Below are 16,536 nucleotides of genomic sequence, written 5' to 3' on the forward strand. Positions count from 1 at the left end.
GCAGACATAATTGATTAGGTGCGGACCGGGTCAGTTTAACCGGTTCCCATAAACGGCGCCAACTGTACTTTGAATAGGTGTGGACCGGGTCAGTTTAACCAGTTCCCACAAATGGCGCCAACTTAGGAAGATATTGACAGTCTAGTCTATTATGACACAAGTTGTGGGTTCAGATGAAGATGGTAACATGGTTTTATTTGTGCATGAGAACACACTGCAGTTCGAGAATACAACACGACATGGAATTATGGCGTCATATTCGTGACTATGATGCAAAAGCAGCCGAGATGTCATTCTCACCGGTTTTATCTAAGAAGCAGAAACAACAAATTAAGAATCAACTTCAGGTTGGGAAGCCGTCGTACCAAACCCGTTCGAGGGTGGATCCCTCTCCAACTGCTCAACGAATGTCTTCTATTGGAATGCATGCGGTTTACTTGGGCGGCTGTTGTTAACTATTTACGTTTTTTTGCTTTTTGCTTTTTGCTTTTTCCTTTCTGTTTTGAGGGTTTTGGTCTAGTCCTCCCTCTTGTTTATTCCCCCCCCCCTTCCCCCCCTTTTTGTAATTAAATTTATTTGAGCTTTGCGGCATAGGATGGAGGTTCTTCGACGTACCAACATAGTTAGGATGTTGTTGTTTCTCCTCGATGCATGTCCTTGTTGCTGGCTTAACAATTTTTTTTATCATGAGATTGTCATCTTCTTTTTCATTTTTCTTTTTATAATTGTTATCTCTTTAAATTTTGATGTATGAAGCTTTCGCCTAATGAAAAACTTTCATAAATCATTGAGAATAGTAGCGTCTCAAACAAACAAAAAAAAGTCATAACAAAACAATAAGACAGTGGATAATAACAAAAATATAAATATTAGTAATATTGATAATAAATAAAGTCATTATTTGTCAATGACATATACTCTATCCGGTCATATTTATAAGCAACACAAAACTTTTTATGTTCATTGAATACCTTATGTATTTGGTCTATATTATATACCAAATACATAGAGTATTCAACGTGACCGGAGGAAGTATTATCAAATTGTCTTTTGTTTGTATTTGTATTAAATTTGACTTTCATATTTCAAGACAAGTAAGTAGTATTAACTACGAATATGTTTAAGAAAAAATAATAAATGTATCTAGTAATTTGAAAATGGGTATATATTTAAAGACAAATTTTTAGTTAAAATGATGCTTAGATATAAGGACGGATTGAGTATATAGTAGTTGTAGTAGTAGATTATAGTAGTAATAGATTTACGATACCATGTTTTCAAAAAGAGAAATATTAGCAACTCATATTCTAACACACACTTTTTAACACACTCTTTTTGATTTGTTAAAATTCACATAGGACCTACCAAATTTATATTGGACTCACATGATTGATGGGACCCATATGAATTTCAATCAATCAAAGAGAATGTGTTAAAAAATGTGTGTTAGAATGTGTATTAGTACCTACCGGGCATTCATGATGTTGTTTCTGACAGCTGGTTGTCTAGTGCAGGTATGCCGATAACTGAGAGACTAGATCACTGTGCATCTGATCTTACCTCGTGGAGCAAGACTGCTCGAAATGGTTTGAAAGAAGAAATTGCCGAGTGCCGGAAAGAATTGAATAGGTGCAGATATCAAGGAGCAGCAGCTGATCCTAATCGCTTGTCTTCATTGAGAAAGAAAATGACCCAGTTAATGATTCAAGAGGATAAGTATTGGAGACAAAGAGCAAAAACTCATTGGTACCGAGATGGTGATTTAAATACAAAATTTTTCATGCGTCTACTACCTCTCGCAAAAAGGTAAATCGTATTCTTTCTTTAGAAAATGATGCGGGAATTCGTGTAACAGATGAACAGGGTCTATGTCAGCTTGCTAAAGGTTATTTTGAGGAACTTTTTCTTGAAAATCATAGTGACCGCGTCCCTGTGTTGGCAGCCATTGATAGTGTTGTGTCGGTAGAGGATAATGATTTTCTAACCGCTCCTTTTCAGGCACAAGAATTTAAAGAAGCCATGTATTCGATGCACCCGGATAAATGTCCTGGTCCGGATGGTTTTAATCCAGGATTTTTTCAGAAATTTTGGTCAGTGTGTAATTCTGATATTTTTAGCGAGTGTTATTCTTGGTTGAATAATAATCAGTTTCCACCTTCACTTAATTCCACTAATATTGCTTTGATCCCTAAAGGAAATGAGCAACATACTATGAAAGACTGGCGCCCCATAGCTTTGTGTAACGTGTTGTATAAGCTTGTAGCTAAAGTCTTGGCTAATAGATTGAAAAATGTCCTCCATAAATGTGTTTCAGATAACCAGTCGGCGTTTGTCCCGGGACGCTCCATCTTGGATAACGCTATGATTGCTATTGAAGTTATTCACCATATGAAAATAAGCAAGAGGTTGAGAGATAAAAATGTAGCGTTAAAGCTGGATATCAGTAAAGCCTATGATCGCATCGATTGGTTATACCTTAAGGAAGTCATGATTAAAATGGGATTTGCAAGCCGTTGGATTAGGTGGATTATGATGTGTGTTGAATCAGTTGATTATTCTGTAATTGTTAACAATGAGTCGGTGGGACCTATATTTCCTTGTAGGGGACTTAGACAGGGCGATCCTCTTTCTCCGTATTTGTTTATTTTATGCGCAGAAGGTCTCTCAGCTCTCATCCGTCAAGCTGAAAGGAGAGGGGATATTCATGGCATTTCCATATGTACTAATGCTCCTATTATTTCTCATTTGTTATTTGCAGACGACTGCTTTTTATTTTTCAGGGCGGAAGAAAGAGAAGCTGTTGTGATGAAAAATATTCTTGAGACTTACGAAAAAGCTTCTGGTCAAGCAATTAGCCTTCCTAAATCTGAAGTTTATTATAGTCGGAGTGTGCCCGGCCCTACTCAAGACTCTATCACTTCCATCCTTGGTGTCCGCGCTGTTATGGGAACTAGTAAGTACTTGGGGCTGCCATCCATGATTGGTAGAAGCAAAGAAGCAACTTTTGGCTTCATTAAGGACCGCATTTGGCACAAAATAAATTCTTGGAGCAGCAAGTGCCTTTCTAAAGCCGGAAGAGAAGTGTTGATCAAATCGGTACTCCAGTCTATTCCTTCTTATATTATGAGTGTTTATCTTTTACCAAACAAGTTAGTTGATGCCATAGAAAAAATGATTAACGCTTTCTGGTGGGGACATGGTGGCACCACTAGAAAAGGTTTACATTGGCTATCTTGGGAACGTTTATCTGTTCATAAGAATTATGGTGGTATGGGGTTCAAGGACCTCACATCTTTTAATGTGGCGATGCTTGGTAAACAGGGATGGAAATTTCAAATTGATAACACTAGTCTTGTGTCTCGTTTATTCAAAGCACGATATTTTCCACAGTGTGATTTTTTGAGTTCTAGGCTTGGCCCTAATCCTAGCTATGTATGTTGAAGTATATTTAGCGCTAAAATTGTGATTAAACAGGGTGTTAGATGGAGGATTGGTTCTGGTGCTAGTATTCCTTTGTTTGGTGCTCTGTGGCTTAAAGATGGTTGTTCTCTCTCATCACAAAGCCCTCTTTATGTGTCACTTGCTCGTGTCAAAGTTCAAGACATCATCGAACCATCGACAAAGGTTTGGAATGCTACTTTAATTTCTAATTTGTTTGATCATAATACTTCCCAGCTTATATTGAATACTCCTCTCCATCCTCTTGTCCATGAAGATAAAATTATCTGGAAGGCTGAGAAAAATGGTAATTATTCTGTTCGTAGTGCATATCGAATTTGTGTTACAGAAATTGCAGATAACTCTCATTTGCATGTTCCGGGGAAGTGGAGTTCTATATGGAAGCTTAAGGTTCCTCCCAAGATTCGAAACTTTGTTTGGCGTGTGTGTCGGGGCTGTCTCCCTACACGTGCACGCCTAAGTAGTCGTGGTATTCATTGTCCTAATGATTGTGTCTTGTGTGGAACTAATTATGAAGATAGTATTCATGTCTTGTTAGAATGTCCAGGTGCGATGCAAGCGTGGCGGGAGGTTAATTTATGGGATATTATTGATAGAACTCTCCATCGAAATTATAACATGGATGCTTTGATATTTTCTCTTCTTAACCAGCTGCCTTCTGCGCAAAAAGAATTGTTTGTGACGATCATGTGGAGCTTGTGGAAGCGTAGGAATTTAAAATTGTGGCAACAACAAAATGAAACATGTCTACAAGTTGTTGAACGGGCTCGACACCTCTTAGATGATTGGAGAACCGCCCAAGAAGTAATATCACACAAAGCTACGGACATCCTTGCTCAGCCGAATAGTGTTATTCATGGTCCTATCATCGAGTGGACGAAGCCGGTATATGGTAGGTACAAATGTAATATTGATGCCTCCTTTTCTGACTCTCTGAATATGGTAGGTATTGGCATATGCATCCGTGATGATCAGGGTGATTTTGTCATGGCTAAGACAGATTGTTTCTCTCCTCTTTGTGATGTTGATGTTGGCGAGGCTGTTGGACTTCACACGGCACTACAATGGGTGGCTGATCTTCATTATGACAATGTTGATTTTGTTTTGGACTGCAAGTCAGTTGTTGAACGTTTTAATTCAAACCTAGGTGATAGCAGTGAACTAGGTTGTATTTGGACCGTCATCACATTCCTAAGGGCATGGGAGCCCTCCAAAGAAGGCTCTAAGCCCTCCAGAAAGGCCTGGGCGCCCTCTGGAAGGGCCTGGGCGCCCTCCAGAAGGATTCCTGAGCCCTGGCGCGCCCCCTAAAGGGCGCCGCCTCATTAAACTTCTAGAAGCCTCTAGAAACCGCCCAAAAGCCCCAAAATACACAAATACCCCTGTTGCTTGGGAACCAAGCAACCAAAGCCCAAGCCCATAGCAGGCTATAAATACCACTCTTGAGAGCATTCTCAAGGCATCTAATCATCAGTCCCAAAACCCTAGTATACGATTCTTAGCCCTAGAGTCCTTACCGTATTTTTGCAAGTACAGTTGGCGCCGTCTGTGGGAAGAGGTAAAACTAACCTTAACCACATTCCTGGATCGCAAATCGTGATTCAGAAATCCTTAAACGAGACCTCTAAATCGTAAAACTCCTTTGCGATTTAGAAGCCCTAACCCCTTTCGACCAACCTAAGTCGCACCTCACGTACGATTTAGAGAAAAGCCTCTCATCATGGCAACAGCCGAAGAATTAGAATCCATGCGAACCCAACTCGCTCAGCTGAAGGATCACAACGATGCCCTTCAGGCCTCAATGGAGACCATGCAACAAAAGCAACTGGAGGAAAGAGAAGAATCACACCAGGGCGAGCTAGATGACCCTGAACCACAACCATTATCCGCTGAAATTTGGGACGCGCCAGTTCCAGAGGGCTTCAAGCCGCCCCACCTATCCACCTTCGACGGAAAGAACGACCCCATGGAGCACGTCACGGCCTTCAATACACGCATGGCGGTTGTCGGGGCTCCCGATTCTCTGAAGTGCAAATTACTCGCAGGTACTTTCACTGACGCCGCCTTACGCTGGTACATGAATCTCCCACGGTTCTCCATCCTCAGCTACCAGGACATGACCAGAAAACTCACACAACAGTTCTTCGCCAGTCGACATCGCAAGGTCCCAGCAACTAGCCTTTTCAATGTACGACAAGGGCATAATGAATCCCTCAGAGACTACCTGGCCAAGTTCAACGATACAACCATCAAGGTAATCAACCCCAACCAGGAGGTGTTCGTAGGAGCTTTCCAAAACGGACTAAGGGCAGGGCAGTTCAACGAGTCTCTAGCCCAGAAACCTGCGGATTCCATGGAAGAGGTTATAGCCAGGGCAGAATGCTACATCAAGGGCGAGGAGAGCAACGCAGAAAAGAAGGCCAGAGACGCCAAGGAGCGCGCAAACAATCCAGAATGGCGACCTTATCAACCAGCAGCTGGCAGAGATCGCGCCCCCTACAGAAGGCCGGAGAGGCGACCGTTCAATCCGTATTCTCAAAGGGACTTCACGCCCTTGAATACTAGACCAGAGCGCATCATGAAGGAGGTCTTGGAAGCAAGACTGATCCCAGAGCCCTTGCCAGCCCGAAGCCCCGTCATGGGAAGGGATGAAGACAAATGGTGCAAATATCATAAGGTACGAGGACACGACACAGACTCATGCATTCATCTTCGCCAAGAAATCGAGCGACTAATACAAAGTGGGAAGCTAAGAGGGTATGTCAGGGACAGAAGGGGCGAAAATAAACAAAAAACAGATCATAAGAAGGAGGAAGCGAACGACGAAAAAAGACACGCCATAAACACTATCTCAGGTGGCTTTGCCGGAGGGGGGGAGTCAAGTTCGTCGCGAAAGAAATATGTGAGGCATGTAATGCTATGCCAGGAATATGAAGAAACGGATCAGAAGCACGAACCAGAGGTATCATTCGCGCCCAAGGATTTTCGAGATGTGATACCCCACGACGACGACCCCATGGTCGTCACTTTACAAATCTTCAAGTGGGACGTGAAGCGGGTGTTGATAGACCCAGGGAGCTCTGCGGATATTCTTTACTACGACACATTTGATCGAATGGGACTAGACCCGGAGCAGCTGCAACCTTTCAGGGGAACTCTGGCGGGCTTCACGGGCGAGCAGGTTCATGTGAGAGGATACATCACCCTAAAGACAACTTTCGGAAGCGGATCTCACGCCAAAACCATTCGAGTCAGGTATCTCGTCGTAAACTCGCCTAGCTCTTACAACATCATCATTGGTCGCCCTGCCTTCAACCTGTTGGGCGGATTCTTATCCACAAAGTATCTAGTAATGAAATACCCTCTTGACTCTGGAAAAATTGGAACCATTCGAGGCGATCAAAAACTCGCCAGGGAGTGCTATCATAACAGTTTGCGTTTGCAAAAGACCAGAAAGAAGTCAAGTAACGAAGTAATGCACGAAGTTAACATGATCGATCTAGACCCCAGAGAAGGCTTCCAGCAAGAACGCCTAGAACCCACTGAAGAGTTAAAAGAAGTCTCCATCGGACCAGAAGCCCACCATACAACAAAGATTGGCACGTCACTACCCCCTGAAGAGGAGGTCGCCCTGGTCAAACTGCTAAAGAAGAATCTGGATCTCTTCGCCTGGCATCCATCAGAAATGCCAGGGATGGACCCCGACATTGCTTGCCACCACCTATCTATCAAGGCTGGCGTGAAACCGGTAGTACAGCGGAAAAGGAAGATGGGCGAGGAGAGAAGAAAGGCAGTTGATGAGGAAGTGAAAAAGTTAGTTGAAGCCCACTTTATCAGCGAAATAAAGTATCCCACGTGGTTAGCCAACACCGTACTTGTTAAGAAAGCAAATGGGAAGTGGCGAATGTGCGTGGACTACACTGATTTGAACATGGCGTGCCCCAAAGATCCTTATCCTCTCCCTAACATCGACCACCTGATCGACAACGCCTCAGGTTACAAAACTCTAAGCTTTATGGATGCCTATTCAGGTTACAATCAAATACGTATGGACCCTCTGGACGCTCCAAAAACGGCCTTTATGACCAGCACAAAGAATTATCACTATGAAGTCATGTCTTTTGGTCTAAAGAACGCAGGCGCCACCTTCCAGCGATCTATGGACACCGCGTTCTCCGCACAGATAGGACGGAATCTGGAGGTATATATTGACGACCTAGTTGCAAAGACGAAAGAGGGATACAGTCACTCTGAAGATCTGGAGGAGATATTGAGCCAGGTTCGAAGATATAGAATTCGTCTAAACCCATCAAAATGTTCTTTCGGGGTACAGGCGGGAAAATTCTTAGGTTTCCTCTTAACAAGACGAGGCATCGAGGCAAACCCTGACAAATGCCAGGCGATCATCAACATGGGAAGCCCCACCAACATCAAGGAAGTGCAACAACTCACAGGCAGGCTCGCCGCTCTTTCTCGTTTCTTGTCCTGCGCCGGCGACAAAGCCTTCTCTTTCTTCGCCTCCATTAAGAAAAAGGAGAGATTCGAGTGGACTCCAGAATGTGAGGACGCTTTCCAGCAAATAAAGAAATTCTTATCCAGTCCGCCCATCCTTCAGCGACCAACCCAGAACGCCGTTCTTTTCCTGTACCTGGCGATATCTGACAACGCCATGAGCACGGTTTTGGTCGAAGATTCAGCAACAGGAGAGAAGCCAATTTATTTTGTCAGCAGGGTGTTCAGAGGAGCAGAGCTGCGATATCAGAAGATAGAACGTCTCGCCCTTGCTGTCGTCATAACGGCCAGGAAGCTTCGCCCCTACTTCCAAAGTCACAAAGTCGTCGTCAAATCAGATTACCCAATCAGGCAAGTGCTGGGAAAACCTGACTTGGCCGGAAGAATGGTGGCCTGGTCCATAGAGCTTTCAGAGTATGACGTCCAGTTCGTACCAAGAGGGAGTATTAAATCCCAAGTGTTGGCAGACTTTGTAGTAGAACTCGCCTCCCCAGCAGAGGAACAACCTCCTTTCGTATGGCTCTTATCTGTAGATGGTTCATCCAACCTAAAAGGCAGCGGCGCAGGTGTTATCTTGGAGGGTCCGGACGGCGTCCTCATCGAGCAATCCCTCAGATTCGAATTTAAGGCAAGCAACAATCAGGCCGAGTATGAAGCTTTAATAGCCGGCATGACCCTCGCCCTAGAAATGGGCGCCGAGAATTTAAGAGCCAAGAGTGACTCCCAACTCGTAACAAGCCAGATCACAAGCGAATACCAGACAAAGGACACATAGCTAGCCAAATACCTGACCAAGGTGCAGAGTCTCGCCAAGAAATTTCACTTCTTCGAAGCCATTTATGTACCACGGGAGCAGAATTCCAGAGCAGATTTGTTGGCAAAACTCGCCAGCACCAAACGACCAGGCAACAACAGGACGGTTATCCAGGAAGTAGTCGCAACACCTAGTACGAAGGTGGACGAAGTGCTTCAGGTCAACGAGAACACAGGAGGATGGATGGAGCCATTGCTTAGATATTTGACGGGGTCATTCACACCAACCGATGACGAGGAAGAACAGACAATCAGAAGACGAGCGTCCAAATTTACTTTGGTTTCTGGGAAACTCTACAAGAGAGGTCGCACGACTCCCTTGCTGCGTTGCTTAGGAGAAGGCGAGACGCATTTGGTCCTTTTGGAAGTACACGAGGGCGTTTGCGGCAGTCATATAGGCGGGCGGGCTCTAGCCGCCAAACTCCTCCGCGCCGGATACTATTGGCCCACCATGCTTCAGGATAGCTCGAATTTCGTAAAGAAATGTGACAAATGCCAAAGATTTTCTGACAAGAAGCATGTCCCAGCTCAGGAGTTGACCTCTGTATACTCACCATGGCCATTTCACAAATGGGCGGTCGATATCGTTGGACCTTTTCCTCTCGCCCCAGGGCAGCTGAAATTTCTCATAGTCGGAGTGGATTACTTCACCAAATGGATCGAGGCAGAGGCAGTCGCTAAGATAACTGCGGATAGAGTAAAGAAGTTCTACTGGAAGAAGATCATCTGTCGTTTCCGCTTACCTAAGTGCATAGTATCAGATAATGGAACTCAGTTCGCAAGCTCAACAGTTTTGGACTTCTGCAAGAACCTAGGGATACAGACAAAATTCGTCTCGGTAATTCATCCGCAAGCCAATGGACAAGCTGAATCGGCCAACAAAGTTATTCTTAGCGGGATCAAAAAGAAGTTAGAGGCCGCCAAAGGTTTGTGGGCAGAACAACTCCATGAGGTATGAATAATTTTCAAAATCAATTTTCTCTCACCTCAACTTTCCAAAATTTTCAATCTCTTTCAAGCTACTACTATACTGTGTATAAACAATGCATCGACCAAAATAAGTACAGGTACTATGGTCCTACCACACTACCCCTCATTCTACAACCAAGGAGACACCGTTCACTATGGTCTACGGCACCGACGCCATGATACCTGTCGAAATCGACACCCCCACATGGAGGCGAGATACGTTTTCAGAAGAAGGTATCTATCTTATTTCGCCAGGCGACTAACATTTTTTGGTGCAGGGAAATATTGCTATTGTAAATTTACGCGTTATTTTCTTTAAAAAAGCTAATGAAGTAGGTATGGCGGTAAGCATGGACGTCATTGATGAGGTCAGGGAGCAAGCACACATCAGGGAATTCGCAGCCAAGCAGAGAGCAGCTAGACGATATAACTCCAGAGTGACGCCCAGGGAGATGAAAGAGGGCGACCTAGTCCTCAAGCAGGTCGTCGCCCCAACCAGAATAGGCAAACTATTTCCAAACTGGGAAGGACCTTACAGAATCAGGGAAAAATACGCTCACGGGGCATATAAGTTGGAAGAATTGAATGGAGACGCCATACCTCGCACTTGGAATGTGGCCAATCTGCGTCACTATTATAGCTAGATTCCTTTTCTTTTGCATTTTAATTTCATTATGTATTAAATAAGGATGATGTAAAGATCACCACTGCAACTCTTATCTTTTGACTTTATCAATAATACAGGGTTAGGGTGGCACTCTTTTCCCCTGCAAGGGCAGGGGTTTTTAACGAGGCGCCCTTTCCTTTTTCATATCTATGATTCTATCCACATTTTTTCTATCATGCAAACAGAGTTCGCACACTGAAAGTACAAAGATCCACAACGCCAACCACGATAAGGGCTCTGGCGGCGTCGACGCAATAACTCGCCTAACCTTCCATCAGAGTTGGAAGAGAAAAGTCTTCCCCCAGAGCGGGAAGCCCAAAGTCCTCCTTCAGAGTAGGAGGCGCCTTCCATCAGAGTTGGAAGTGAAAGTCTTCCCCCAGAGCGGGAAGCCCAAAGTCCTCCTTCAGAGTAGGAGGCGCCTTCCATCAGAGTTGGAAGTGAAAGTCTTCCCCCAGAGCGGGAAGCCCAAAGTCCTCCTTCAGAGTAGGAGGCGCCTTCCATCAGAGTTGGAAGTGAAAGTCTTCCCCCAGAGCGGGAAGCCCAAAGTCCTCCTTCAGAGTATGAGGCGCCTTCCATCAGAGTTGGAAGTGAAAGTCTTCCCCCAGAGCGGGAAGCCAAAAGTCCTCCTTCAGAGTAGGAGGCGCCTTCCATCAGAGTTGGAAGTGAAAATCTTCCCCCAGAGCGGGAAGCCAAAAGTCCTCCTTCAGAGTAGGAGGCGCCTTCCATCAGAGTTGGAAGTGAAAAGCCTTCCCCCAGAGCGGGAAGCCCAAAGTCCTCCTTCAGAGTAGGAGGCGCCTTCCATCAGAGTTGGAAGTGAAAGTCTTCCCCCAGAGCGGGAAGCCAAAAGTCCTCCTTCAGAGTAGGAGGCGCCTTCCATCAGAGTTGGAAGTGGAAAGTCTTCCCCTAGAGCGGGAAGCCCAAAGTCCTCCTTCAGAGTAGGAGGCGCCTTCCATCAGAGTTGGAAGTGAAAGTCTTCCCCCAGAGCGGGAAGCCCAAAGTCCTCCTTCAGAGTAGGAGGCGCCTTCCATCAGAGTTGGAAGTGAAAGTCTTCCCCCAGAGCGGGAAGCCAAAAGTCCTCCTTCAGAGTAGGAGGCGCCTTCCATCAGAGTTGGAAGTGTAAATATCTTCCCTCAGAGTGGGAAGCAAAATATCCCTTCAGAGTAAAGAGATGAAGAGTATAACGACATTCTAGGGCGACGAAATTTAAAAACGCAAATCGCCGAAAGCTCTCGCTTTTTTAAGAAACAACTCATGAAGACACATTCAACATATAGAATGAAACCGAACGCAACGTAGAAAATCATAAAAATATTTAAACATTTGCGGAATATCAAGCCACAGAAAGAAAGAGGTACCGCATCTGACATAAACATATATAAACATTCAAAGGTCACAAATCGTCGAGCAACCAAAAGTGTTTAAAAGGGCGTTCTAAGAAGCCGCCAATATCAAGTTACAGACCAAGAAACATGGTTTAAATAAAGAACAAATAAAAAAGCACAAAAACTATTCATCGTCCACCAACTCGCCGTTCGCAATAATTTTGAAGGGATCAAGCTCGTCAACTTTGGCCTCTGGGTTAAACAAAAGCACCTGATCCTTAGCGCGCATAAAGCCGTCCTCAAAGTACATCGCTAGAGCCCGCCGCCCTTCGTCTACCGCCAACTGTGATTTTTCTAACGCCGCTTTTGTCGCGTCCCTCTCCGCCTCCGCATCCTCCTTAGCCTGCTTCATTTCCTCCAGGGCGGATTCAGCAGCTGCTTTGTCCTTCAACGCCTCCTTAAGGCGGCTTTCAAGCCCAGTAGACTTATGCTTCCATTTCTCCACGTCTTCACTAGCATCATTGTGCTTCTTCTCCACTAAGTCATACTTCGTCTCCAAGCAGTGGCTCAACAGCATAGTCCTCAAAGCTGCAGTATGGATGTCCGCCACCAGGTCGCTGCACTTAGCTTTCACTCCGGCTTCCACGTCCACCTTAGTAAAGGGTACCTGTTCCTTCATATACCTGCAAGATCATCAAACAATAAAGTCACTAAAATTCAAAGACCTAACGGCCCAAAGGAGTCAACGCCTAAGGAAACAAGGAAAGTATTATACCGGCGAATATCAAATCCGGAATGCCAGAAAGAGTCCCTCACATCATCATTCAGAGAAGTCCCTCCAGTCTCTTTTCCTGAAGGAGGGCGACTGCTGCTGGGCTTGGACCCCCGACCCGTCCTCGCCTTCTTAGACGAAGGAGAGGCCGCCTGAGCAGAAGCATTCCCTCCACCAGCATTTTCTAAGTCCTCCACCTCGATCACACCAGAATCTCCCTTGACGGACTCTTTCCTCTTCAACCTCCTCAAGGAAACGCCCCCTGGACTGCTAGACACGTAGCCATCGGGGTTCTTGCTTCTCTCCAACTCAGCCAAATACTTCCTCATCTCTGCGCCAGTGAGGGGCAACATTTTGCCTGCGCAAAGTAAAACAAACTCAGGTAAATAAATCAAATAAAGTGACAAAGCCAAAACAAATGCGAAACTTTTGAAAGACACTCACGCAAATAGGCTGCCATGCGGACAGCGTCGCCCTCCCTATTTAACAGGTCATGAATATTCGTCAGTGGAACCTTCTCCAAGAACTGCGTTAGCTCATGCTCATAGGGCGACATCGCATCCACGTCATACCCTTTCACCGCTAGAGGGGCACTAGTCCACCGAAGGGGAAACTTTGGTCTGCCATTCACCAGAACTGAGGACGTCGAGCACCCAGGCGACCCCTGCACTCTAACAAAAGTATCCCGCCACTCCTTCTTAAAGTTACAAGCGTAAGTGGGAAAGAGTCTCTTTCCAGAGGGAGCAGAGATGGCTATCCAAGTTCCTTTGTTAACGTCCTTGGTACCATAAAATCGGAAAAAGGCGGCGACAGAAGGCTCTAGACCCAGCGACTTACATAGGATTTCAAAGCCACGAATGAACGCCCAGCTATTAGGAAAAATCTGTGTGGGCGCCACGTTCAGAAACTTCAATACGTCCATCTCAAAAGGCGTAAAAGGAATTTTTACGCCGAATTCCTCTAAGACAGCGGTATAGACGAAGTAAGATTCGTCTCCCTCGCCCGCCATCTCTTGATCACACACGCGCTCGTCTGGATCACACAACAACAGCACCACATCCTCTTCCCGTCCGGTGGCCGAAATGTCGAACTTACTTCGAAAAGAATCCATAGCAGAAACATCAACATAAAGGGACTCTTCTAACAACACTTCCTCCGCGAATAAAGACATCCCTATTGACCTAGAAGGTATCCTTTTCTCCTCCACTGCGCGCGAAGCTCCCTAAAACGGACGAATTTCCCAGCACTCGTCCTCCTTAGCTGCCCCTGAAGTGGCAGACAGAAACACACAATCACTATCATGGCTCGAATTAGCGCTTGACTCGCTCGAAAGGTCACTAAACAATTCTTCCCCGAATAACCCATCGTAATAAGCATCCCAATTAATAATCCCATCAGCACCAGTAGCGTGCCTCAGACACGCTTTCCTCAAGTTTTCCTTTTCAATCGGATCAATGGGTTGGACCAGTTTCCCCTCACCATCGCACTCCCTAATTAGAACCATCTCCTAAACTAACGTTTTCGCTCTAAACATAAAAATACAAAAAGAGGGGGGAAAAAGAAAGGATGAGAAGTCGATAAGTACCTGCGAGGGAGTTGAAGACGGATCTGTAGATGCTATAAAACCGGCAAACAAAACGTAGAGAGAACCAACGAGGAGAGCAGCAAGGAAAGTTGGACAAGTGAAAAATGAAATGAAAAACCTAAAAATCCGTTTTTAAGGGAGACCAAAAGCCGCCTCGGGAAGCGTGTCAGGCAGAGTTGAGATCAAGACACGTGGCGCACATCAAGGGTTAAAGGCATATCAAAGGTCCGTGAACACCCCAGGAGCGCCCTGGGGTGCTCGCCATACGAAGGAACATACGAGATCGCCTAATGGCGACCGCCTTCGGACAAAGCATACACGAAGCAAACCCGGATCACCAATCATCTCGCCTTGACCCAAGACTCATGCTTGGGGGGCATGTAGAATACGGGCACACAGAACATACACCCTCGGGTTCCGTCAAAGCATTCCATGACAAGACTCAGTACGACGCTCCAAGGTCAGGGCATATATCCACCCTCAGGGCCTCCGTGACATTCGTAAACCGCCCTGAAGAAATCCTTCGAAATAGTCCGGCTGCATGGCAGGATTTCATGAAACCATCATCACTTCGCCTTGACCCAAGACTCGTGCTTTGGGGGCTGTGGACCGTCATCTTCCTAAAAGGGATCAAATGATCCCAGAAAGACTCTTCGCACGTCATCATCACTTCGCCTTGACCCAAGACTCGTGCTTGGGGGGCTGTGGACCGTCATCACATTCCTAAGGGCATGGGAGCCCTCCAAAGAAGGCTCTAAGCCCTCCAGAAAGGCCTGGGCGCCCTCTGGAAGGGCCTGGGCGCCCTCCAGAAGGATTCCTGAGCCCTGGCGCGCCCCCTAAAGGGCGCCGCCTCATTAAACTTCTAGAAGCCTCTAGAAACCGCCCAAAAGCCCCAAAATACACAAATACCCCTGTTGCTTGGGAACCAAGCAACCAAAGCCCAAGCCCATAGCAGGCTATAAATACCACTCTTGAGAGCATTCTCAAGGCATCTAATCATCAGTCCCAAAACCCTAGTATACGATTCTTAGCCCTAGAGTCCTTACCGTACTTTTGCAAGTACAGTATTATTCAGGCTTGTAGGCAGTTGTTCGATTGTAATTTTCAGAACTCTCATGTCGAGTTCAATAGGAGGCAAGCCAATGGGGTCGCTCATGAATTAGCTAGGGTAGCCCCATCTCATGCTAGCTCCCACGTTTATGATGATGTACCGTCATGTATCCGAGACTTGATAGCTAATGAAAAGCAATGAATTTTTTCCTTCAAAAAAAAAAAAAGAATGTGTATTAGTAGTCTATTCCTCTTTCAAAAATATTACTACTAGTCAATAATTAACTAATGCATGGGTTCAAGTGCTAGTTTACCTTGAAAAAGAAAACCCTTTGCTCTTCTATTTTCAATGGCGATGAAAAAGATAACGGATAAATGCAGCAGTAATGTTCTAAATTCCCTTTTATTTTTTTCTCAATACATATTGGAACCTTCATGATCTCAAGTTAAACTAGAAAGAGTGTGACCATTGTTCTTCCTTGTTTTTCAGGTTCAAAACCGTTGAGCATCATCACTATTTATAAACATCCTACAAAACCATTAACCGTTGAGTTCTTCAAAACCAAACTGGCTTCAATATTGAACGTTATGTGATCTCATGTTTTTATCTTTTTATTGTGCTAACGTTTAAAGATTATGAACGGTGTTTTTTTTTTAATTTTGATTTTGATTAAAATTAAAAATATAAATGTTTGTTACTTCCAAGTTATAACAAACCAAAATAACTATAATTATGTATTTCTGTGACACCAACAATTTAACAAAAAAAATATAATCTAAATACTTTTTTTAATGATACTAACAACAATCTTTATTAAATTCTTTTTTTAAAGAAACAATCTTTATTATATTAAAAGTTGTTTAATTGGGATGATGTAAAAGTAAGTATAAATATATTCATTTAGTTTGTTACACTTTTTAAATGATAAAAGAAATCAATATATATATATATATATATATATATATATATATATATATATATATATATATATATAGTTTTTGTTACGTATTTTTAATATTTAAATTTATTCTTATCTATTTGTTATTTGTATTTTAAATTGAAGAAAGAGAAAAAGCCAATAAAAAAAAGAGGAAAGGGTTTTATACATGAGAAATGCTATTTAGTAAGAATTATTTAAGTAAGAAAGAGAAGAATCCACAAAAATAGAGGATTTGACCAATTAAGTTCTGGCTAACCATACATGGGGTAGGGGGGTGATTATTATTTAAAAGAGTTAAATGATGCCACATACAATTCTTGCAATTCTTGCTAAATTCTCCCGTAACATTTAGCAATTTCCTTTATACATAGTATTGAAGTTATAACAAAAAAAGAAGTCAACTGTAACTTGAACTCTATATATGTGTGTGTACGCCTCTAAACCTAATT

The 16,536-nt window shown here is 44.2% G+C and overlaps 1 protein-coding gene across 2 annotated transcripts; it reads left to right on the top strand.

Annotated features, from left to right (window-relative positions):
• Window positions 1-4,632: 4,632 nt before the first annotated feature.
• On the top strand, window positions 4,633-10,561 carry LOC146937053 (uncharacterized). Of its 2 annotated transcripts, XM_085751544.1 has the most exons (3): window positions 4,633-9,733; window positions 9,849-9,984; window positions 10,075-10,561. In XM_085751544.1, the coding sequence occupies exon 1, from the start codon at window positions 5,177-5,179 to the stop codon at window positions 8,741-8,743; it is 3,567 nt and encodes a 1,188-aa protein (XP_085607670.1). In that variant the 5' UTR covers window positions 4,633-5,176; the 3' UTR covers window positions 8,744-9,733; window positions 9,849-9,984; window positions 10,075-10,561. The 2 variants fall into 2 exon arrangements, with proteins under 2 accessions (XP_085607670.1, XP_085607669.1); XM_085751543.1 differs by having other exon boundaries at window positions 9,849-10,561.
• The last annotated feature ends 5,975 nt before the right edge of the window (window positions 10,562-16,536 follow it).

The sequence above is a fragment of the Medicago sativa genome, chromosome 3, assembly GCF_051527215.1.
Source record: "Medicago sativa cultivar Bolivia chromosome 3, Bolivia_mono, whole genome shotgun sequence".
In the NCBI taxonomy this organism is placed as follows: Eukaryota; Viridiplantae; Streptophyta; class Magnoliopsida; order Fabales; family Fabaceae; genus Medicago; species Medicago sativa.